This window comes from Mycena indigotica (assembly GCF_014461135.1).
Source record: "Mycena indigotica strain 171206Taipei chromosome Unknown Mind.scaff0011, whole genome shotgun sequence".
Classification (NCBI taxonomy): Eukaryota; Fungi; Basidiomycota; class Agaricomycetes; order Agaricales; family Mycenaceae; genus Mycena; species Mycena indigotica.
The window spans coordinates 499,992-523,352 of record NW_023503010.1 but is presented as its reverse complement, the minus strand read 5'-3'; the positions used below and the strand labels follow the sequence as shown (position 1 = coordinate 523,352).

Below are 23,361 nucleotides of genomic sequence, written 5' to 3'. Positions count from 1 at the left end.
ACTTGACGCAGTTTGAGTTCGAAAACTGTTTTTTTCGTTTATATGCATGGGACAGTAACTCGAGGACGGGGACGATTGAAAGCGGCGAGGATGTTTGGGTGAGAGCTAACAACATTAGTCTTGTGCCTCAGGTCAACCTCTCATACCTTTAAGTACTAGTGTTGTCACCAAACTCATTCGCACTCTATTGGCAGTAACTTGAGTACTGCGCTTTAACACATTGGGTCGAACCGAGAGATAGGAAAGGGAGCGAGACCGGCTGTGCGGAAGGACAGCGAAACAAACATGGACGATGGCGGCAGAATGCAAGTGTGGATTAAGAGTGATGAGACTCTTTCAAAATTGAGCCTTGACAAGAAAGTCTGGCGAGATACTATACGAGTAGCTACTATGGTTCGCATGAATGATAACTGATACACAACAATATATAGCTGCTGGCAAAAACACGAAACAAAGCGGAGGTAAACTTTCAGACCAAAAGAATGCAAAAAGTAAAGTTCAATCTCCCATCAGGCGGATCTTGGTCGCAAAGGTGTTATCGAGTCCTTCTAGATCCGCAGAACGCTGTTTGTTCAACGCGCCCCAGCTCTCCAACTCGAACCGCTCCGGCAACCCCCTCCAAAAGTCGCGCAAAGCATCAGCATGAGTGAGCTTTAACGCCGCCAGACACGTGTCGCAAACCGCCAGCCGGATCCAGTCCGTGCATTCCCAGAGCGTCAGCGGGAAAGTGCCTTTGAGGCGCCAACTCTCCACTTGTCGACGAAGACATGTCCGGCTTTCCCCACACCGACTGGGCTGGCGACAGCCTGGTATTTTGGCAGGCTCCCACAGGAAGTCGCTGATCTGGGAGCCAGCAGATAACCGCATGTTGACGTACTCCCGCGCGCATATGACTTTGTCGGACATGGGGAGTTCGAGGCATTCGGTGCCTTGTTGCACACCAGAGACAATGTCGGCAACCTGCGCGATCGAACAGAGTTGGTAGTAGGCGGTGGGAAGGAACCAGTGAATGGAGAGCTGGCGCCCCAATGTGATGAGCGCGGTCAGCCCCATGCAGTCGATGTCGAAAGTGGGGTTTCCCGGGTATTCGTCAAGCTCCATAACGAACGCTGTGGCGAGGTGCTCTAAAGCACGCATGGAGAGCTCCTCAACATCGTACTTTTTGCTGAGACGCAAAACTCCGCATAACGTTCGCCAGTGGGTTCGTTGTGGTGGAGGAAGAAAGAAACTAGCCCCCAAGTTAGTCAGTCCATTGGAGGCGAGAAAGAGTCCATAATAACACACCGGTAGTCGAGCAGCGCCTTTAAGAAGCACCTCGTTTCCTCCGCCGTATCCTGCAGCTCCACAACAGGACACCCCTCCACCAGTTCATCCCCTTCTGGCTGCGGAAACTCCAGCATACTCTCGAAAACGGGCGAGGCTTTCGCTAAAAGCCCGCCATAAACCCGGAAAAGCGAGTCCCCCGCCTTGATGACGAGCGTTCCATCGGTGAACCACAGCTCGTCCTTCATGGCTATCGACAAGCCCGCACTGTAGGTGGCGTAGAGATCGGGAGGATGGGAGAAGAAGTCCCCGGGGAGGGGTGTAGTGTCGCCGCTCGATGATTGGAACCCAGATAACGCCCTGGGGGCACAGCAGATGGGAGTAACGGGCTAATAGTGGATGTCGATGCAGATGGGAGCTGCGATCCAGAGACGCCGCGCGGTTGATTCAATCCGTCCAACATCAAGAATTCTATTGGTGAAAAGTCAATCGCGTGTATCAATGACGGCGGAAGCTTGCAACACTTGCACATACCTTCATGGACCAAGGGCCAAAGCCACAATGTTGGACGATGTGGCCGTCTCGGACAAGAGTTGTCACCGATGAGTCATCAGTAGTGACTCACCATATAAGACTGTCTTTCAACTCGGATGCTTGTACATCTTCGCGCTCAACGTTTGGTATTTGCCTTGTGGTGTAGTTTTCGCCTTCATACTTCTAAGCATTCTGACAAACAAGAATGTGCCAATTGCCGGCGAGCAACAGTTGAGGGAATGATGAACTTCTCGCATCGTCGCGCTCAGGCTTCGCATCTCTCACAGATGTGAGTTCGGACCCACTCAATGACCGTTTATTCTCGTCGAAACACCGCTATCTCTAGTACATCAGCAACGGTCAATCCGGAAGGTCCATATCCGTGCCGACGCCGAAAATCCTCTCGCGTTGCTCAGTGGCCAGCGCATCATGCAATTTCCGCGCAATTCCTTCTCCTTCCTGCATGACAAACGGATTATAAATGTCCTCTTTTTCCATCTTGACCCGCAACAGCTGCACAGGCCGCGGCTCGTCGTCAGAGGCGTGAAGCGCTGCATTTCGGATAGTTTTGAGATCGCTTTCCTGAATTTCCGTGCGCAGCATATACTGGTTTTTCTTGTCTGCCCGTATGTGCATGTTCATGAACCTGTGCTACATCAATCAAAGACGGCAGCTGGCGGGACGCTCACTCAATACAGGTGTCAATGCTGAACGGTACTTCAGTGACTTCGCTGGTAATTGCAGACTTCTTCTCCCAAGGCGGTGCTTCCTTGACGAACTTGATCGTCGACTTGAGGATGTGGAAAGGACATGTCAACGTCATGACGCTCTCCCCCGAGGCAAACTCGACAAGTCCAACGGAGTCGCCTTCACACCCTGCCTGATCTGCACTCTCTCTGGCCTTCTTCCAGATTTCTTGCCGCATTTCCGTGAGTTCTTCGAGCGTGCAAATTGTTGAGGGCTGAAACGCAGTGATCTGAAGCATCCCCCGCTTCGATGCCACAGGAGGTTTCGAAGGATTCGGGGACGCAATAGGAGTATCGGACTCGCCGTCCCGCCCGAGAAAAACATTGAAAAAGTCCATGATGTCCGCAGGTTCGATACCGATATCGACACGGGCGATGAAAGGAGAGTCGAGGCGAGACTTGATGTGCAAATCGAAAGCCAGTGCAAGACAGGCTTGAAGATGCTTGTTCAGCACGGAATTCGCGCAGAAATTCTGCACGAGCTTCTGGATGCCAGGGCCTTCGACGAGATGGCAGGTCTTCTTGTGCGTTGGCCTACAAGCAAATGTCAGGCTTTGCCAGGCCGCGGGTGGACATAAGCCAACCAATGGGCCGTTTGACACTGTTTTATGTTGAATGATTAGTTTCCTGGCTCAGTAGCAGAGTGACACTGCAAAAACCTGTTTCGAGCAATACATGCGCGGAAGCTGAACCCAGCGCAGAGACGTCGAAGGTTGCGCCGGGGGCATTTGCCCATAAATGTTATCGATTAGTGAGATATACAAGTTCCATCTAACGCGCGAGCTCCAACTCTGGTCTCCTGCATTAAGGTCGGCCTCGGCTTAGTACGAACAGCGCGCGAGTGCCGCTATAGCGCTGAGTGATGCAGTTCGAGCGCGACCTGTGTATCAAGGTCAGTTTTTGGTAAATACAGAGAACAGAACGAGTAGACTTACGATCGAACACCTGTGCAACGCTTCCCGCCGCCATTCGCGCTCACCCGACTCAGCAAACATCCTCCCGCACCCATTTGCGAGCTCTCCATCGAGCGCATCCCCCGACTGCTTGTATTGAGGTCAGCTGGGGTTAAATACAGCAAAGGAGCGAGTACACTTACACTCCCTACCACACACGCAGCCGATGTTGAGCACAACCTTTGGAAAACATCCTCCCGCACCCATTTGCGAGCTCTCCATCGAGCGCATCCCCCGACTGCTTGTATTGAGGTCAGCTGGGGTTAAATACAGCAAAGGAGCGAGTACACTTACACTCCCTACCACACACGCAGCCGATGTTGAGCACAACCTTTGGATTAAGCTTAGCTTGGGCTAAATACAGTAATAGAGCGAGCAGAGACTGACTATCATCGAGCGCGAGGGCCTTGCATGGCCGGTGTCCACCAAGAACCGGGAGTGTGCTTCAGTTTCGCCCAAAGACACACGAGCAACCCCGCTCGCGTTTGCCGATCGACAAGCTGGGGCTACGGACAATAGCCATAACAGACCGCGGCAGTGTCCACACGGCTGCAACGAATGATAAGTAACATGCAAAGCGACTCAGCAGAAGATGACTCTCACCTCTCAGCATACCGCTGGCCAAACAACCAGCGCTCTCACCGAGGCATGCTAGCGCTGCAGCTGCGCAGCCTGTCCGAGTCGCCGGGGCAACTAACAGACCCGCGGCCCGCCAGAGAGCGAGCGCGAGCACCATCCTCAGCGGCCCGCTCACTAACCCGGTGGACGGCAGACAAGCCAAAACGACATGGCGGGCAAGACGAACGAGCGTGGGACCACAACCGGCCGGCCGGGCGCGAGGCCCGGGCACGTGTCGCTGACCACCCTTGCCCGCTAGCCCACCGACGGACCTGCCCATGGCCCGCCCCGAGCTACGTCTTTGGCCGGCGCGCGGAAGCGCTCCCAGTCCTGCCGCGGCCGGCCAGCAAGACAGCCGCGAGCACTCAACTCGCACAACCACTAAGTAACAACAAATCAACACAAGTCTCCCTGGCAACTCAAAGCCGACCTTCCGCACTCGACCAGCATCACGGGCCGCTGCCTGTAGCCTTCCCCGAACCGCTGCCGCCGCTGATTCCCGCCGAATGAACGTCGCTAACAAGAAGTCAGTCGGGAACAGCGAGAAAGCGAAAATACGCACGACAAGGCCGGGAACGATGCGGTCTCTGCGGCAGCACAATGCCGCCCTCCCGCACTCGACCAGCCTTGGCCGGAAGCTAGCTCCCGAGCCGCTGCCGCTCCCGATTCGCGCCAAATTGGGACTGCTAACTTGGATGAAAAGTTGGTTGGTGAGAAGGTGGGAGGTGAAAACCACGCACGACAAGGGAGACGCTGTCTATCGCCATAACGCAGAATGTAGAGGACAACCTTTGGATTAAGATAAGCTTGGGTGAATACGGGAAATGACCGAGATGATTTACCAGACGACAGCGCACCCTCCCAACGTTCCACATCCAGCGCGAATGCCCGCATCATCAACGCGGAGCAGAATCTGTGGGTTCTGGGTCAGCTTCGCCCAAGTTGAAAGATAAATGAGCATGATATGCTCCCACTCACGTTGGCGAGCTCCACGTTGAGTGATCGCACAACGCGTTGCCTGGGAGGAGGAATCTGCAACGCTTGGTCAGATATCTCGAAGGTAAACTGAAGTATGTCTTGTGCAAACTTGAATTGAGACTTGAAGAGATGTTGCGTGCCCGATGTTAAGCAAGAACTTAGAGATTAGGTCGGTTTTAGCGAAAGCTGGCCAAGGAGCGAGACGGCCTACCAGTCCTGCTTGCGTTTGTTCGCGAGCACTGCAACGAAAGCGTTGCACCACCCACTTGGCCCTGGACAAACGAAGGTCAGCCAGGTTAAAGTGGGCACAAAACAGCAAGAACATCGAGGTTTGACGACGAGCAGGCCTCGCTCTTCAATATTCACGGCGCTAACGACCAGTTAAAAGCTTTTCGACAATAAGATGAACAACACTCACGATGGAGTCAAAACTGGGCGATGAGACAAGAGGGCTGATCATATAGATATATGTATTGTCTAGGCGAAGACAAGATCAGCAACGATGATATGTGTAGACAAAGAAACTTACATACATTCCTGGAACAATGCAAGGCTTTCTTGTAATTGGCGCCGTGGCGAAGAACGATGTTCGGAAGTTTTTGCTTGCAGAGATGACTATTCGCGACACAGGCTAGAGAAATTTGCATAAGATCGATAGAAATTAGAAGGGAGATGACACACCTTTGACGACGACAACAATGATAGCGACAGCAGATAGAACGACCTTGTTTGAGGCAGAAGATATAGAGTGACTGCGACAGGGTCAACGAAAGCAGAAGAGTCAACGAAGAGAACTCACCGACACCAGCATCGCTATCCAAGAGCGGTTCCAGAAGCGAAGACAGTGGTCGAGAACCATGTGTTGAGAGGGTCAAGGCGAGGGCTTGAGCAAGTGTTCAGGATGGTGTAGAAGAAAGAGTAGGTAGTAGACCTCACCAGAGTGGACCGAGCCGATGCATGCAAACTGTCATTTGAAGTCCTGCGAGATGTAAGTAAAGCGCGTGAGAAACATTAATATACTGCGCACCTGGGAACAGTGTAGAGCGTGCTGAGGGCGTTGGTGTTGGCGTCGGCGTGGGCCCGGGCTTGAAGGAAGTGCTTCTACTAAGTAGTGGTCAGCACGCTGTCGCAAACAGAAACGTGCACGTGAGACGTACCACGGCCCGGACAGGCTCCCTTTGCACTATCCCAAGTCGGCCACTGCCCGCCAGTCCCGACAGTCGCGTCAGAGGGCGGAGCACGATTCAGATCGTGTTGGTTGGTTGAAAGTCGGGCGGGCACAGCCTCACACGAGTCGATCGATCACACGTGTCCGCTGACGGCGGCCTTACGAAAACTTCTCTCACGCGCTCACTATCCCTGACGATGGCGCCCAATGGCTCAGACACTCAAGACATGCCCTTTGCGCTGCCGCAGACAACACAGCGGGCAATCCAGCTGTCGCTCTCACACAGCCTCAAAATCTAACGGCAAAACCCTTCCTCTGCCTCCCGCCAACACCCCCACCACCAAGACCGTCGCCGTGCTGCCGGTCAGCAAGAATGGCTAGTGCTAGCAACTCGGCGGCTTGTCGTTTCCGCCATAGATAGCCAAACGGAGCCGTTTGACGGCAGGAAGTGGCCGCAAACGTTTCCTGGCTCGCTCGAGATGACCGCCTTGTTGGCGCCGGACTCTCCCCACCATTCTGCTGTAAACGTCAGTGCTTCAAAGTATCAAGCCGGCCATAACACGTACCTCCTTGACTGGCAAAATCACCCTCCTCGACCACGACACCTGAACAAAAAGAAGTCTCGACCTAGAGCAACGGGGTCAGCGAGAGAAACCGAGCGAAAGAACAAGTCTACGACACCATCTGTGCTCGCGAACGCAACTCAAGGTCGGCACATCCGTTCTGCATCACAAGGTCAGTATTAGCGAAAATAGCAGTAACAAGGCTTACCTCGACAATTAGACCGCCCTTCCAATTCGAACGCCCATGTCGTTGTCGCCTACCAAGACGGTCAAAATTGGGGAGAGGTACAGAAAACAGAGGAAGTGGAGGTGAGGTCTGTGATGCGGTTAGCGAGGAGGACAAGGAATGACAAAAAGGTGGACGAACTCCGACTAGAGTCTCCCAACGCTGACCAACACAAGAGCTGTCGAGGGAGAATTGTGCGAAGACTCTGCAACAAGGTCAGTGAAGAAGCGAGAAAAGCAGTAACCAAACTTACCTCTACAATTAGACCGTCGTTTCGATCCAAGACGTCTGCCAACAAGTTGGGCTTGAAATGGGTTGGAAGCGGGAGAGGAAGTGGGGGCGAATTTTGTGATGCAGTTAGCGAGGAGGGCAAGGTAAAAGACAAGGTGAACGAACGCGTTGGCTCCAACCAGTGAACACGGCCACTCTCCCAACAACACGAAGGGGGACTGCAACAAGGTTAGCGAAGGGCGAGAAGAACGTGTAAGTGGAGAGCGATACGCAATAGCGGGATGGTATGGCTTCAACGAAATCGACTGTCCCAATGCTGACCAACCCAAGCGCTGTTGAGGGCGAAGAAGATTCTGCAACAAGGTTAGTAAGGAAGCAAAGGATAAGTAGTACATGCGAGTAGAGACCGATGCGCAACGGCGGGATAGGATGTTGACTAGAAGTAGTTAGTAGTATGAATGGAGGAAAGAGTGCCCACCAAGCAGGACGACGACGAGCGAAGAGCACGTGAAGTTGACTTTGGGTGCATGGTGGGGGAAAGAAAGAGGGGGAGGTGCGCGACGGTTGAAGGCCGTGGCTTCTTATACTCCCTCGGTGACGTACACCGGCCGGGCTGGATGCTTTCGTTATCTTCGCAAAATGCTGAGTGATCAAGTTTGGAATGAGAAGATGTCAGTTGACGACGGCTAAGCGAGCTATTTTGAGTGCCGCACTGGTTGAAGAACGTCCTTGTGAGTATCTCTGAGTCAAAACCTGGATAGATTGAGATCGTCACGGGCATGAAATCTAGATGTAAGGAAAACATGAACTCAGCGGAAACTTGGTCAACTGGGCACTTGGGAGACGCAAATAGCACGTCAAAACTCACGCAACGGATCGATCTGTCAAGTGGGGACAGTGCGGCACTTGACTTCTTAGCCCGTGCTTCATAACACGGGCATCAATGTGGGCAACATGAATCATTTGGGAAGATCGTATATTTCCGCCGTCGCGCAAGCAATCGGACAGCCATTCAGGGTATGGCTGAGTGACCCTGACGCTTTGACGTCTTTGATCGGACGAAATAGCCCCCAGCCGTCGAGACGATGCAGGATTTTGTGGATTCGCGTTGTTGCTCGAATAGGTTAGCATCGCGAGCGTGGATAAGGGTCGGACGCAGTGGATTGCTTGGCGATGTCCGTCATCTAAAAATAGTCTGAATTGAGTCCATTTGGAAGTGTCAAGGGCGACGAGTCCGAGCCCTGCCGGGTGAATTGCCTGATTTGGTGGTGGATGTGAGCAGCTGATGGCGACACCGAACTGAGCGCTCAAGAACAACGCGCGCCGCGCAAAAATTGGCGCATGGCGCGCTGAAAACGCGTCTGTTTCGGTGTCAAATGGTATTAAAATTGGAGAAAAAAGGAATTTCCCACTGTGCTGCGCAAATAAAAGATTGGAACCGCATGAGAGAGAAACCCCCAAAGGACAACAGCCAGCTGGGCAAGGAGAACATATCTGGCTGGCCAGCACGGGTATTCATGTTGTCATCATCCGGCCTGTCAGCCGTAATCTTCATTTCCCGTCCGCCGTGCTTCTCAAATTCCATCACAATAAGACCCTGAGTGCACCGCCTGTGCTCCATCGGCGGCGAATTTGTTTCCCTAAGCCCGAGCGGCATTCACTTCCCTGAGCGGCCTCAGGGTAGGTGACCAAAAATAACTTGGTCTAAATTCCGCGCACTACACTTCAAGTCAAGTAGGTTCTCAGCATGCCCGCTCACGACTCAGAAGGCCATCATCGACCTGGGGAGCATGACCAGGCCGAAGCTTGGCCGCATCAATGACACTGGGCCATCCCGAAGGCAACCGGCGATCCAGCATCAAACCTGCCCGCCATTTCGGACATGGTCCGAAAATAGTCCGTGGACCCGCCACTTCTTGCACCCTCCTCCCGATGTGCCGCGCTGCACATGGTCATGATGCGCCATCGATGGTCACCATGCGCATAGTCCGCCCTTTGGCATTCAGGGCACCAGCACCGGGCAGCTAATTTTAGCCCGCACCACCTGGCCCTCGGCAAGCCTCACACCATTCGCCGTGCCGCCTATTCGCCGACGCTGAATCGGTGACAGCGTGCTTGACACCGGTGATGTGATTTCCGTGGAGAAATCAAATCATCAACCAAGTCACGCGCTACTTCTTGGCTTGTCTTCACTCCACCACCACGACGCTTGTCGACGTGTCCCCCATCGACAAAGGTATGCTCGTTGGTGTCCTGTCACTGCTCTCGCTCATCGCAACCCCTACAGCAACTTCTGCGTCACCCTACTCGAACTTCAAGTCAGGCATTTCGCCATACAAGAACTTCCCGTTCGCAGCATGGGCAACAACCAACTTCGGCGGCTCATCCAGCGCCATTTTCTGCCTCCCGTACGTGTCCTTAGCTGTAAACCTGGCAGGGTTCTGACTTGTCTGACAGCTGGAACTCGTCGTCTTAACCAACAACGACCACCAAAACTCCTTAAGCCCGCCGAGCAAGTTGTGGACGTCTTGCGCACGCGCTTGCAGGTATGCATTCCATCCCCGTGTGCCTGGACCTGCCTCACACCATGCTAGTTTCTGTTGGCGGGAAGTGGGGAGCCTCTGCTTGCTTGCGCTCGTTGCCACTGACTCTGCGAGCCTTTTGGTTTGTCGGTATGTTTTCTGTTGACTATAGGCAACAGTGCACTAACATATCAATCAGGTTGTTATCACGCCGGCGAGCTACTTGATTTCTCGCCAGCGGGTGAACCTCTGCTCGGACGACGAAAATTTCCCTGTAAGTTACCGTTTTGCTCGCAACATGATAAGTGACTGATGTCCGACTTAGCCTCCAGCTGGTGTTGTTATCGACCGCGAACGCAACGGAGGGGAAAACTATGCTGGTCCTCTTTGCGACGGCGGCGTTGCTCCTTCCGCTCGTTTCTGATGGGGAACCTTGCTTGCATGCGGAACAGCTGTTCGTATGTCCTTCCTCTTTCCTATATGTGATAATGTATTGACCTTCTAACTCAGATATGTGGTTGTCATTGGCTTCCGAGACTGTGAGCCTCTGCTCGGACGGTGAACCTCTGCTCGGACATTTCATTGCCGCTCGTAAGTTGACTCTGCCCTTGACATATCCTATGGTACTGAGGATGATCCAGTGTTGTTATCAACCATGACTGCGACTATGTCAAGAGGGGCAACCTCTGCTCGGGCCGTCTGTAAGTCATCGCGCCTATGTGTATATGATGTCATGCTAATGCCGGGCTTAGATTTTATGTCGTTTTCGACAAGGCGATGTTGCTGCGCTGGCCAAAGTATGTCCATCTTTCATTGCTTATGTATATATTTGCTGACTGCCTATTCAGAACTTGCTCCCCGTCTTCGACCAGAGGGGGAACCTCTGCTCGTATGCCTGGACCGTCATCGGCCACCATCCGACACTACCGTTGCGTGCGGGACCGACCACGACACGTTGTCTAGAGGGGGGACCTCTGTTCGGGCGGCATGTAAGTGGTCGCGCTTAGTTGTGTGATATAATGCCGATACTAATGTGGGGCTTAGATTCCTGGTCGAGGCGGGGTTGCTACTAGCGCTGTTTCCAGAGGGGGAACCTCTGCTCGGATGCCAAAACTATGCTGGTACGTTGTGATTTGATTTTATTCTGTTGACTGTCACTGATGTTGTGTCCAGATGCGCTTTATTGCTTCTGCGCCGGACTTCCCGGGCGGTATCTTGGCCGTTTTTAGGCTGCACTTGGCGCTTACGTAAGCATATTTGGCCGATCTTTTGATGGTCAAAAAGCTCATTTTTTTCACAGATTTTCACCGCCGGAGGCCAATTTACCGCCCTGACTGCGGGGCTTCCGGCGACGTGCTCAGTTTTGATCGACAACTGGTTGGCCGATGGTGCCGCCGCCCTCGGCATCGGTCGGATCTGATGCGATCATCAGATTTTGATGGTATTTTTGGGTGCGTTTTGGCACACTTTTAACTGGATTCAAGGCTCACTTTTTTGCAGGGTTTTGCCGCCGGAGGCGTACACTACCGCCCGGCCATCAACCCTGTCGGCACAGTGGGGCCACCACTGTTGCTGACCGGGGATATCTGGGTCATCGCCTACTGCCCCCGGGCCTCCCGCACCACGCTCTGCGCTGCCTGTCGGACATCCTGCCGATGATCATCAACGATGTCCGCCACCATTGTTGCTGCTTGCCTATTGGCTTTGTCATCGCCTACCCGGTGTTTGCAGCTGCATTGCGGCCACCTTCTCTCCGACCTCCTCACCCTGCACCTTTGCCCCCGGCGGTCAACCCCGGTCATTGCCGGTTTTGCTCGGCTTACCCGCGCCACGTTCTGTGCTGGCCGCCCGGTCGTTGTCCTCCATCGCACTACCCCTCGGCCATCTCATCAGCCTTGTCGGCATTGTTTCATCTCACACCTCTATCCTTGTGGCCCCGCAACACACTTGTCCCGGCAGCCATACCCGGCCGGCCGCCTACCCCCGGCCTTACTCGATTCGACAATGCCACTATCTGCGCTGGCCGCCGAGTTGTTGCATAGGTCTTCCATTGCCTTGGCCGTCCCGCCTTCCGAGTCCGGCCTTCAAGTTCTTCGATGTTCCCACGCGGCAGCGAAGTCATCCTCGCCGTCGTTTGACCCCGACCTGTCCCCGACCCTCGCGTCCGCCTGCAGCGCTGCTCACGACGGTCATCACGGCCCACCGCTGGCCTTCAACGTTACGCTCTGCGCTGGGCGGTGCCGGGTTGTTGCTTGCCCTTCAACACATACTCCATGGGCTTTGCCGTCCCGCCTCTGAGTCTGGCCTTTCCACGTGGTCAACGGAGTCCCCGCCCTGGCTCCAACTGGTCGCGCCTTATCGCGGCCCCATTCCCCATCGGAGCCCATCCCGCATGGTCAAGCAACCTCTTCCGGATCCCCTTGCTGGCCGACATGCGCACATCAACGACCTTTTGCGGCAATTCTGATGGAGCTTCAAGGTATATTTTCCACCTCTTTTGCGTGATTCAAGCCTCACTTTCTCGCAGGTCCGAGCCGCCAGAGGCACACGTGCCGCCCGCCTGACAACGCTACCAAGACAGTGTGGGGCCACTGTCTTGTGCGGGAGAAGAACCTTGACGTGTTGCGACGCGTGTTTGGACGGCCGCGGCGCTTTTGATGGGCACTCCGGAGGGTACATTTTGCGTCTCTTTTGTGCAATTCAAGCTCATTTTTTCACAGGTCTCAGCCGCCGGAGGCCTGCGAACCGCTGGACTATCAACGCGCCCGGGACAGTGTTGCCCACTGTGGCTGACTGGTGGAAATGGGGACTTGGGTGTCTGTCCGCTCAGTTTGATGGGGTTAGACGCGTCGCGACGCGTGTTAAATTAGCGTGTCTCGTTAGAGTTAGAGAATATATGACTTTTGCACTACCCATCCCTGCCCGGAAAGCCCGAGAGTGACGAGTACCTTGTCTCCCCCAAGCCATGAAATCCACCCGAACCACCCCGAGAAATGCAAAATTTCTCCCCCAGTAGATTTATCTCGTGACTTTGAACAGGTCCGTGCGCAAGCCAACGAGGTATATTAGAGTACGCTCTCGCTCGCGCGACTTGGCGAGCGAGCGCGACTTAGCGTTGGAGCGAGGCGTGCAAGGGGGGGTATGGTTTGACATGTGAAATCAATTAATCAATCAATGTACGCGTTCTGAGGCTGAGTTCGAGGCACGCGCAGCACGTTCTGAGTCGCGCGCGTTCTTCGAGGCACGCGCGTCGCGGCACGCACGCAGCAGCACACGCGCAGAGCATCTCGCGATAACGCCCTGGGGGCACAGCAGATGGCTAATAGTGGATGTCGATGCAGATGGGAGCCGCGATCCAGAGACGCCGCGCGGTTGATTCAATCCGTCCAACATCAAGAATTCTATTGGTGAAAAGTCAATCGCGTGTATCAATGACGGCGGAAGCTTGCAACACTTGCACATACCTTCATGGACCAAGGGCCAAAGCCACAATGTTGGACGATGTGGCCGTCTCGGACAAGAGTTGTCACCGATGAGTCATCAGTAGTGACTCACCATATAAGACTGTCTTTCAACTCGGATGCTTGTACATCTTCGCGCTCAACGTTTGGTATTTGCCTTGTGGTGGGGCTTCCGCCTTCATACTTCTAAGCATTCTGACAAACAAGAATGTGCCAATTGCCGGCGAGCAACAGTTGAGGGAATGATGAACTTCTCGCATCGTCGCGCTCAGGCTTCGCATCTCTCACAGATGTGAGTTCGGACCCACTCAATGACCGTTTATTCTCGTCGAAACACCGCTATCTCTAGTACATCAGCAACGGTCAATCCGGAAGGTCCATATCCGTGCCGACGCCGAAAATCCTCTCGCGTTGCTCAGTGGCCAGCGCATCATGCAATTTCCGCGCAATTCCTTCTCCTTCCTGCATGACAAACGGATTATAAATGTCCTCTTTTTCCATCTTGACACGCAACAGCTGCACAGGCCGCGGCTCGTCGTCAGAGGCGTGAAGCGCTGCATTTCGGATAGTTTTCAGATCGCTTTCCTGAATTTCCGTGCGCAGCATATACTGGTTTTTCTTGTCTGCCCGTATGTGCATGTTCATGAACCTGTGCTACATCAATCAAAGACGGCAGCTGGCGGGACGCTCACTCAATACAGGTGGCAATGCTGAACGGTACTTCAGTGACTTCGCTGGTAATTGCAGACTTCTTCTCCCAAGGCGGTGCTTCCTTGACGAACTTGATCGTCGACTTGAGGATGTGGAAAGGACATGTCAACGTCATGACGCTCTCCCCCGAGGCAAACTCGACAAGTCCAACGGAGTCGCCTCTGATCTGCACTCTCTCTGGCCTTCTTCCAGATTTCTTGCCGCATTTCTGTGAGTTCTTCGAGCTTGCAAATTGTTGAGGGCTGAAACGCAGTGATCTGAAGCATCCCCCGCTTCGATGCCACAGGAGGTTTCGAAGGATTCGGGGACGCAATAGGAGTATCGGACTCGCCGTCCCGCCCGAGAAAAACATTGAAAAAGTCCATGATGTCCGCAGGTTCGATACCGATATCGACACGGGCGATGAAAGGAGAGTCGAGGCGAGACTTGATGTGCAAATCGAAAGCCAGTGCAAGACAGGCTTGAAGATGCTTGTTCAGCACGGAATTCGCGCAGAAATTCTGCACGAGCTTCTGGATGCCAGGGCCTTCGACGAGATGGCAGGTCTTCTTGTGCGTTGGCCTACAAGCAAATGTCAGGCTTTGCCAGGCCGCGGGTGGACATAAGCCAACCAATGGGCCGTTTGACACTGTTTTATGTTGAATGATTAGTTTCCTGGCTCAGTAGCAGAGTGACACTGCAAAAACCTGTTTCGAGCAATACATGCGCGGAAGCTGAACCCAGCGCAGAGACGTCGAAGGTTGCGCCGGGGGCATTTGCCCATAAATGTTATCGATTAGTGAGATATACAAGTTCCATCTAACGCGCGAGCTCCAACTCTGGTCTCCTGCATTAAGGTCGGCCTCGGCTTAGTACGAACAGCGCGCGAGTGCCGCTATAGCGCTGAGTGATGCAGTTCGAGCGCGACCTGTGTATCAAGGTCAGTTTTTGGTAAATACAGAGAACAGAACGAGTAGACTTACGATCGAACACCTGTGCAACGCTTCCCGCCGCCATTCGCGCTCACCCGACTCAGCAAACATCCTCCCGCACCCATTTGCGAGCTCTCCATCGAGCGCATCCCCCGACTGCTTGTATTGAGGTCAGCTGGGGTTAAATACAGCAAAGGAGCGAGTACACTTACACTCCCTACCACACACGCAGCCGATGTTGAGCACAACCTTTGGAAAACATCCTCCCGCACCCATTTGCGAGCTCTCCATCGAGCGCATCCCCCGACTGCTTGTATTGAGGTCAGCTGGGGTTAAATACAGCAAAGGAGCGAGTACACTTACACTCCCTACCACACACGCAGCCGATGTTGAGCACAACCTTTGGATTAAGCTTAGCTTGGGCTAAATACAGTAATAGAGCGAGCAGAGACTGACTATCATCGAGCGCGAGGGCCTTGCATGGCCGGTGTCCACCAAGAACCGGGAGTGTGCTTCAGTTTCGCCCAAAGACACACGAGCAACCCCGCTCGCGTTTGCCGATCGACAAGCTGGGGCTACGGACAATAGCCATAACAGACCGCGGCAGTGTCCACACGGCTGCAACGAATGATAAGTAACATGCAAAGCGACTCAGCAGAAGATGACTCTCACCTCTCAGCATACCGCTGGCCAAACAACCAGCGCTCTCACCGAGGCATGCTAGCGCTGCAGCTGCGCAGCCTGTCCGAGTCGCCGGGGCAACTAACAGACCCGCGGCCCGCCAGAGAGCGAGCGCGAGCACCATCCTCAGCGGCCCGCTCACTAACCCGGTGGACGGCAGACAAGCCAAAACGACATGGCGGGCAAGACGAACGAGCGTGGGACCACAACCGGCCGGCCGGGCGCGAGGCCCGGGCACGTGTCGCTGACCACCCTTGCCCGCTAGCCCACCGACGGACCTGCCCATGGCCCGCCCCGAGCTACGTCTTTGGCCGGCGCGCGGAAGCGCTCCCAGTCCTGCCGCGGCCGGCCAGCAAGACAGCCGCGAGCACTCAACTCGCACAACCACTAAGTAACAACAAATCAACACAAGTCTCCCTGGCAACTCAAAGCCGACCTTCCGCACTCGACCAGCATCACGGGCCGCTGCCTGTAGCCTTCCCCGAACCGCTGCCGCCGCTGATTCCCGCCGAATGAACGTCGCTAACAAGAAGTCAGTCGGGAACAGCGAGAAAGCGAAAATACGCACGACAAGGCCGGGAACGATGCGGTCTCTGCGGCAGCACAATGCCGCCCTCCCGCACTCGACCAGCCTTGGCCGGAAGCTAGCTCCCGAGCCGCTGCCGCTCCCGATTCGCGCCAAATTGGGACTGCTAACTTGGATGAAAAGTTGGTTGGTGAGAAGGTGGGAGGTGAAAACCACGCACGACAAGGGAGACGCTGTCTATCGCCATAACGCAGAATGTAGAGGACAACCTTTGGATTAAGATAAGCTTGGGTGAATACGGGAAATGACCGAGATGATTTACCAGACGACAGCGCACCCTCCCAACGTTCCACATCCAGCGCGAATGCCCGCATCATCAACGCGGAGCAGAATCTGTGGGTTCTGGGTCAGCTTCGCCCAAGTTGAAAGATAAATGAGCATGATATGCTCCCACTCACGTTGGCGAGCTCCACGTTGAGTGATCGCACAACGCGTTGCCTGGGAGGAGGAATCTGCAACGCTTGGTCAGATATCTCGAAGGTAAACTGAAGTATGTCTTGTGCAAACTTGAATTGAGACTTGAAGAGATGTTGCGTGCCCGATGTTAAGCAAGAACTTAGAGATTAGGTCGGTTTTAGCGAAAGCTGGCCAAGGAGCGAGACGGCCTACCAGTCCTGCTTGCGTTTGTTCGCGAGCACTGCAACGAAAGCGTTGCACCACCCACTTGGCCCTGGACAAACGAAGGTCAGCCAGGTTAAAGTGGGCACAAAACAGCAAGAACATCGAGGTTTGACGACGAGCAGGCCTCGCTCTTCAATATTCACGGCGCTAACGACCAGTTAAAAGCTTTTCGACAATAAGATGAACAACACTCACGATGGAGTCAAAACTGGGCGATGAGACAAGAGGGCTGATCATATAGATATATGTATTGTCTAGGCGAAGACAAGATCAGCAACGATGATATGTGTAGACAAAGAAACTTACATACATTCCTGGAACAATGCAAGGCTTTCTTGTAATTGGCGCCGTGGCGAAGAACGATGTTCGGAAGTTTTTGCTTGCAGAGATGACTATTCGCGACACAGGCTAGAGAAATTTGCATAAGATCGATAGAAATTAGAAGGGAGATGACACACCTTTGACGACGACAACAATGATAGCGACAGCAGATAGAACGACCTTGTTTGAGGCAGAAGATATAGAGTGACTGCGACAGGGTCAACGAAAGCAGAAGAGTCAACGAAGAGAACTCACCGACACCAGCATCGCTATCCAAGAGCGGTTCCAGAAGCGAAGACAGTGGTCGAGAACCATGTGTTGAGAGGGTCAAGGCGAGGGCTTGAGCAAGTGTTCAGGATGGTGTAGAAGAAAGAGTAGGTAGTAGACCTCACCAGAGTGGACCGAGCCGATGCATGCAAACTGTCATTTGAAGTCCTGCGAGATGTAAGTAAAGCGCGTGAGAAACATTAATATACTGCGCACCTGGGAACAGTGTAGAGCGTGCTGAGGGCGTTGGTGTTGGCGTCGGCGTGGGCCCGGGCTTGAAGGAAGTGCTTCTACTAAGTAGTGGTCAGCACGCTGTCGCAAACAGAAACGTGCACGTGAGACGTACCACGGCCCGGACAGGCTCCCTTTGCACTATCCCAAGTCGGCCACTGCCCGCCAGTCCCGACAGTCGCGTCAGAGGGCGGAGCACGATTCAGATCGTGTTGGTTGGTTGAAAGTCGGGCGGGCACAGCCTCACACGAGTCGATCGATCACACGTGTCCGCTGACGGCGGCCTTACGAAAACTTCTCTCACGCGCTCACTATCCCTGACGATGGCGCCCAATGGCTCAGACACTCAAGACATGCCCTTTGCGCTGCCGCAGACAACACAGCGGGCAATCCAGCTGTCGCTCTCACACAGCCTCAAAATCTAACGGCAAAACCCTTCCTCTGCCTCCCGCCAACACCCCCACCACCAAGACCGTCGCCGTGCTGCCGGTCAGCAAGAATGGCTAGTGCTAGCAACTCGGCGGCTTGTCGTTTCCGCCATAGATAGCCAAACGGAGCCGTTTGACGGCAGGAAGTGGCCGCAAACGTTTCCTGGCTCGCTCGAGATGACCGCCTTGTTGGCGCCGGACTCTCCCCACCATTCTGCTGTAAACGTCAGTGCTTCAAAGTATCAAGCCGGCCATAACACGTACCTCCTTGACTGGCAAAATCACCCTCCTCGACCACGACACCTGAACAAAAAGAAGTCTCGACCTAGAGCAACGGGGTCAGCGAGAGAAACCGAGCGAAAGAACAAGTCTACGACACCATCTGTGCTCGCGAACGCAACTCAAGGTCGGCACATCCGTTCTGCATCACAAGGTCAGTATTAGCGAAAATAGCAGTAACAAGGCTTACCTCGACAATTAGACCGCCCTTCCAATTCGAACGCCCATGTCGTTGTCGCCTACCAAGACGGTCAAAATTGGGGAGAGGTACAGAAAACAGAGGAAGTGGAGGTGAGGTCTGTGATGCGGTTAGCGAGGAGGACAAGGAATGACAAAAAGGTGGACGAACTCCGACTAGAGTCTCCCAACGCTGACCAACACAAGAGCTGTCGAGGGAGAATTGTGCGAAGACTCTGCAACAAGGTCAGTGAAGAAGCGAGAAAAGCAGTAACCAAACTTACCTCTACAATTAGACCGTCGTTTCGATCCAAGACGTCTGCCAACAAGTTGGGCTTGAAATGGGTTGGAAGCGGGAGAGGAAGTGGGGGCGAATTTTGTGATGCAGTTAGCGAGGAGGGCAAGGTAAAAGACAAGGTGAACGAACGCGTTGGCTCCAACCAGTGAACACGGCCACTCTCCCAACAACACGAAGGGGGGACTGCAACAAGGTTAGCGAAGGGCGAGAAGAACGTGTAAGTGGAGAGCGATACGCAATAGCGGGATGGTATGGCTTCAACGAAATCGACTGTCCCAATGCTGACCAACCCAAGCGCTGTTGAGGGCGAAGAAGATTCTGCAACAAGGTTAGTAAGGAAGCAAAGGATAAGTAGTACATGCGAGTAGAGACCGATGCGCAACGGCGGGATAGGATGTTGACTAGAAGTAGTTAGTAGTATGAATGGAGGAAAGAGTGCCCACCAAGCAGGACGACGACGAGCGAAGAGCACGTGAAGTTGACTTTGGGTGCATGGTGGGGGGAAAGAAAGAGGGGGAGGTGCGCGACGGTTGAAGGCCGTGGCTTCTTATACTCCCTCGGTGACGTACACCGGCCGGGCTGGATGCTTTCGTTATCTTCGCAAAATGCTGAGTGATCAAGTTTGGAATGAGAAGATGTCAGTTGACGACGGCTAAGCGAGCTATTTTGAGTGCCGCACTGGTTGAAGAACGTCCTTGTGAGTATCTCTGAGTCAAAACCTGGATAGATTGAGATCGTCACGGGCATGAAATCTAGATGTAAGGAAAACATGAACTCAGCGGAAACTTGGTCAACTGGGCACTTGGGAGACGCAAATAGCACGTCAAAACTCACGCAACGGATCGATCTGTCAAGTGGGGACAGTGCGGCACTTGACTTCTTAGCCCGTGCTTCATAACACGGGCATCAATGTGGGCAACATGAATCATTTGGGAAGATCGTATATTTCCGCCGTCGCGCAAGCAATCGGACAGCCATTCAGGGTATGGCTGAGTGACCCTGACGCTTTGACGTCTTTGATCGGACGAAATAGCCCCCAGCCGTCGAGACGATGCAGGATTTTGTGGATTCGCGTTGTTGCTCGAATAGGTTAGCATCGCGAGCGTGGATAAGGGTCGGACGCAGTGGATTGCTTGGCGATGTCCGTCATCTAAAAATAGTCTGAATTGAGTCCATTTGGAAGTGTCAAGGGCGACGAGTCCGAGCCCTGCCGGGTGAATTGCCTGATTTGGTGGTGGATGTGAGCAGCTGATGGCGACACCGAACTGAGCGCTCAAGAACAACGCGCGCCGCGAAAAATTGGCGCATGGCGCGCTGAAAACGCGTCTGTTTCGGTGTCAAATGGTATTAAAATTGGAGAAAAAAGGAATTTCCCACTGTGCTGCGCAAATAAAAGATTGGAACCGCATGAGAGAGAAAACCCCAAAGGACAACAGCCAGCTGGGCAAGGAGAACATATCTGGCTGGCCAGCACGGGTATTCATGTTGTCATCATCCGGCCTGTCAGCCGTAATCTTCATTTCCCGTCCGCCGTGCTTCTCAAATTCCATCACAATAAGACCCTGAGTGCACCGCCTGTGCTCCATCGGCGGCGAATTTGTTTCCCTAAGCCCGAGCGGCATTCACTTCCCTGAGCGGCCTCAGGGTAGGTGACCAAAAATAACTTGGTCTAAATTCCGCGCACTACACTTCAAGTCAAGTAGGTTCTCAGCATGCCCGCTCACGACTCAGAAGGCCATCATCGACCTGGGGAGCATGACCAGGCCGAAGCTTGGCCGCATCAATGACACTGGGCCATCCCGAAGGCAACCGGCGATCCAGCATCAAACCTGCCCGCCATTTCGGACATGGTCCGAAAATAGTCCGTGGACCCGCCACTTCTTGCACCCTCCTCCCGATGTGCCGCGCTGCACATGGTCATGATGCGCCATCGATGGTCACCATGCGCATAGTCCGCCCTTTGGCATTCAGGGCACCAGCACCGGGCAGCTAATTTTAGCCCGCACCACCTGGCCCTCGGCAAGCCTCACCATTCGCCGTGCCGCCTATTCGCCGACGCTGAATCGGTGACAGCGTGCTTGACACCGGTGATGTGATTTCCGTGGAGAAATCAAATCATCAACCAAGTCACGCGCTACTTCTTGGCTTGTCTTCACTCCACCACCACGACGCTTGTCGACGTGTCCCCCATCGACAAAGGTATGCTCGTTGGTGTCCTGTCACTGCTCTCGCTCATCGCAACCCCTACAGCAACTTCTGCGTCACCCTACTCGAACTTCAAGTCAGGCATTTCGCCATACAAGAACTTCCCGTTCGCAGCATGGGCAACAACCAACTTCGGCGGCTCATCCAGCGCCATTTTCTGCCTCCCGTACGTGTCCTTAGCTGTAAACCTGGCAGGGTTCTGACTTGTCTGACAGCTGGAACTCGTCGTCTTAACCAACAACGACCACCAAAACTCCTTAAGCCCGCCGAGCAAGTTGTGGACGTCTTGCGCACGCGCTTGCAGGTATGCATTCCATCCCCGTGTGCCTGGACCTGCCTCACACCATGCTAGTTTCTGTTGGCGGGAAGTGGGGAGCCTCTGCTTGCTTGCGCTCGTTGCCACTGACTCTGCGAGCCTTTTGGTTTGTCGGTATGTTTTCTGTTGACTATAGGCAACAGTGCACTAACATATCAATCAGGTTGTTATCACGCCGGCGAGCTACTTGATTTCTCGCCAGCGGGTGAACCTCTGCTCGGACGACGAAAATTTCCCTGTAAGTTACCGTTTTGCTCGCAACATGATAAGTGACTGATGTCCGACTTAGCCTCCAGCTGGTGTTGTTATCGACCGCGAACGCAACGGAGGGGGAAAACTATGCTGGTCCTCTTTGCGACGGCGGCGTTGCTCCTTCCGCTCGTTTCTGATGGGGAACCTTGCTTGCATGCGGAACAGCTGTTCGTATGTCCTTCCTCTTTCCTATATGTGATAATGTATTGACCTTCTAACTCAGATATGTGGTTGTCATTGGCTTCCGAGACTGTGAGCCTCTGCTCGGACGGTGAACCTCTGCTCGGACATTTCATTGCCGCTCGTAAGTTGACTCTGCCCTTGACATATCCTATGGTACTGAGGATGATCCAGTGTTGTTATCAACCATGACTGCGACTATGTCAAGAGGGGCAACCTCTGCTCGGGCCGTCTGTAAGTCATCGCGCCTATGTGTATATGATGTCATGCTAATGCCGGGCTTAGATTTTATGTCGTTTTCGACAAGGCGATGTTGCTGCGCTGGCCAAAGTATGTCCATCTTTCATTGCTTATGTATATATTTGCTGACTGCCTATTCAGAACTTGCTCCCCGTCTTCGACCAGAGGGGGAACCTCTGCTCGTATGCCTGGACCGTCATCGGCCACCATCCGACACTACCGTTGCGTGCGGGACCGACCACGACACGTTGTCTAGAGGGGGACCTCTGTTCGGGCGGCATGTAAGTGGTCGCGCTTAGTTGTGTGATATAATGCCGATACTAATGTGGGGCTTAGATTCCTGGTCGAGGCGGGGTTGCTACTAGCGCTGTTTCCAGAGGGGGAACCTCTGCTCGGATGCCAAAACTATGCTGGTACGTTGTGATTTGATTTTATTCTGTTGACTGTCACTGATGTTGTGTCCAGATGCGCTTTATTGCTTCTGCGCCGGACTTCCCGGGCGGTATCTTGGCCGTTTTTAGGCTGCACTTGGCGCTTACGTAAGCATATTTGGCCGATCTTTTGATGGTCAAAAAGCTCATTTTTTTCACAGATTTTCACCGCCGGAGGCCAATTTACCGCCCTGACTGCGGGGCTTCCGGCGACGTGCTCAGTTTTGATCGACAACTGGTTGGCCGATGGTGCCGCCGCCCTCGGCATCGGTCGGATCTGATGCGATCATCAGATTTTGATGGTATTTTTGGGTGCGTTTTGGCACACTTTTAACTGGATTCAAGGCTCACTTTTTTGCAGGGTTTTGCCGCCGGAGGCGTACACTACCGCCCGGCCATCAACCCTGTCGGCACAGTGGGGCCACCACTGTTGCTGACCGGGGATATCTGGGTCATCGCCTACTGCCCCCGGGCCTCCCGCACCACGCTCTGCGCTGCCTGTCGGACATCCTGCCGATGATCATCAACGATGTCCGCCACCATTGTTGCTGCTTGCCTATTGGCTTTGTCATCGCCTACCCGGTGTTTGCAGCCGCATTGCGGCCACCTTCTCTCCGACCTCCTCACCCTGCACCTTTGCCCCCGGCGGTCAACCCCGGTCATTGCCGGTTTTGCTCGGCTTACCCGCGCCACGTTCTGTGCTGGCCGCCCGGTCGTTGTCCTCCATCGCACTACCCCTCGGCCATCTCATCAGCCTTGTCGGCATTGTTTCATCTCACACCTCTATCCTTGTGGCCCCGCAACACACTTGTCCCGGCAGCCATACCCGGCCGGCCTACCCCCGGCCTTACTCGATTCGACAATGCCACTATCTGCGCTGGCCGCCGAGTTGTTGCATAGGTCTTCCATTGCCTTGGCCGTCCCGCCTTCCGAGTCCGGCCTTCAAGTTCTTCGATGTTCCCA

General features: G+C 54.1%; 2 protein-coding genes across 2 annotated transcripts; both read right to left on the bottom strand.

The window, feature by feature from the left end:
• Nucleotides 1-498: 498 nt before the first annotated feature.
• On the bottom strand, nucleotides 499-1,511 carry MIND_01157000 (BTB domain-containing protein; the record flags this gene model as incomplete). The annotated part of the gene is made up of 2 exons (XM_037368094.1): nucleotides 499-1,228; nucleotides 1,285-1,511. 2 exons carry the CDS (start codon nucleotides 1,509-1,511, stop codon nucleotides 499-501), a joined length of 957 nt encoding a protein of 318 aa, XP_037215020.1.
• A 14,510-nt stretch (nucleotides 1,512-16,021) lies between these two features.
• MIND_01156800 (uncharacterized protein) lies at nucleotides 16,022-16,875 on the bottom strand (the record flags this gene model as incomplete). Its single annotated transcript, XM_037368093.1, has 7 exons — nucleotides 16,022-16,088; nucleotides 16,135-16,262; nucleotides 16,313-16,361; nucleotides 16,415-16,485; nucleotides 16,551-16,707; nucleotides 16,762-16,789; nucleotides 16,833-16,875. 7 exons carry the CDS (start codon nucleotides 16,873-16,875, stop codon nucleotides 16,022-16,024), a joined length of 543 nt encoding a protein of 180 aa, XP_037215019.1.
• Between the last annotated feature and the right edge of the window lie 6,486 nt (nucleotides 16,876-23,361).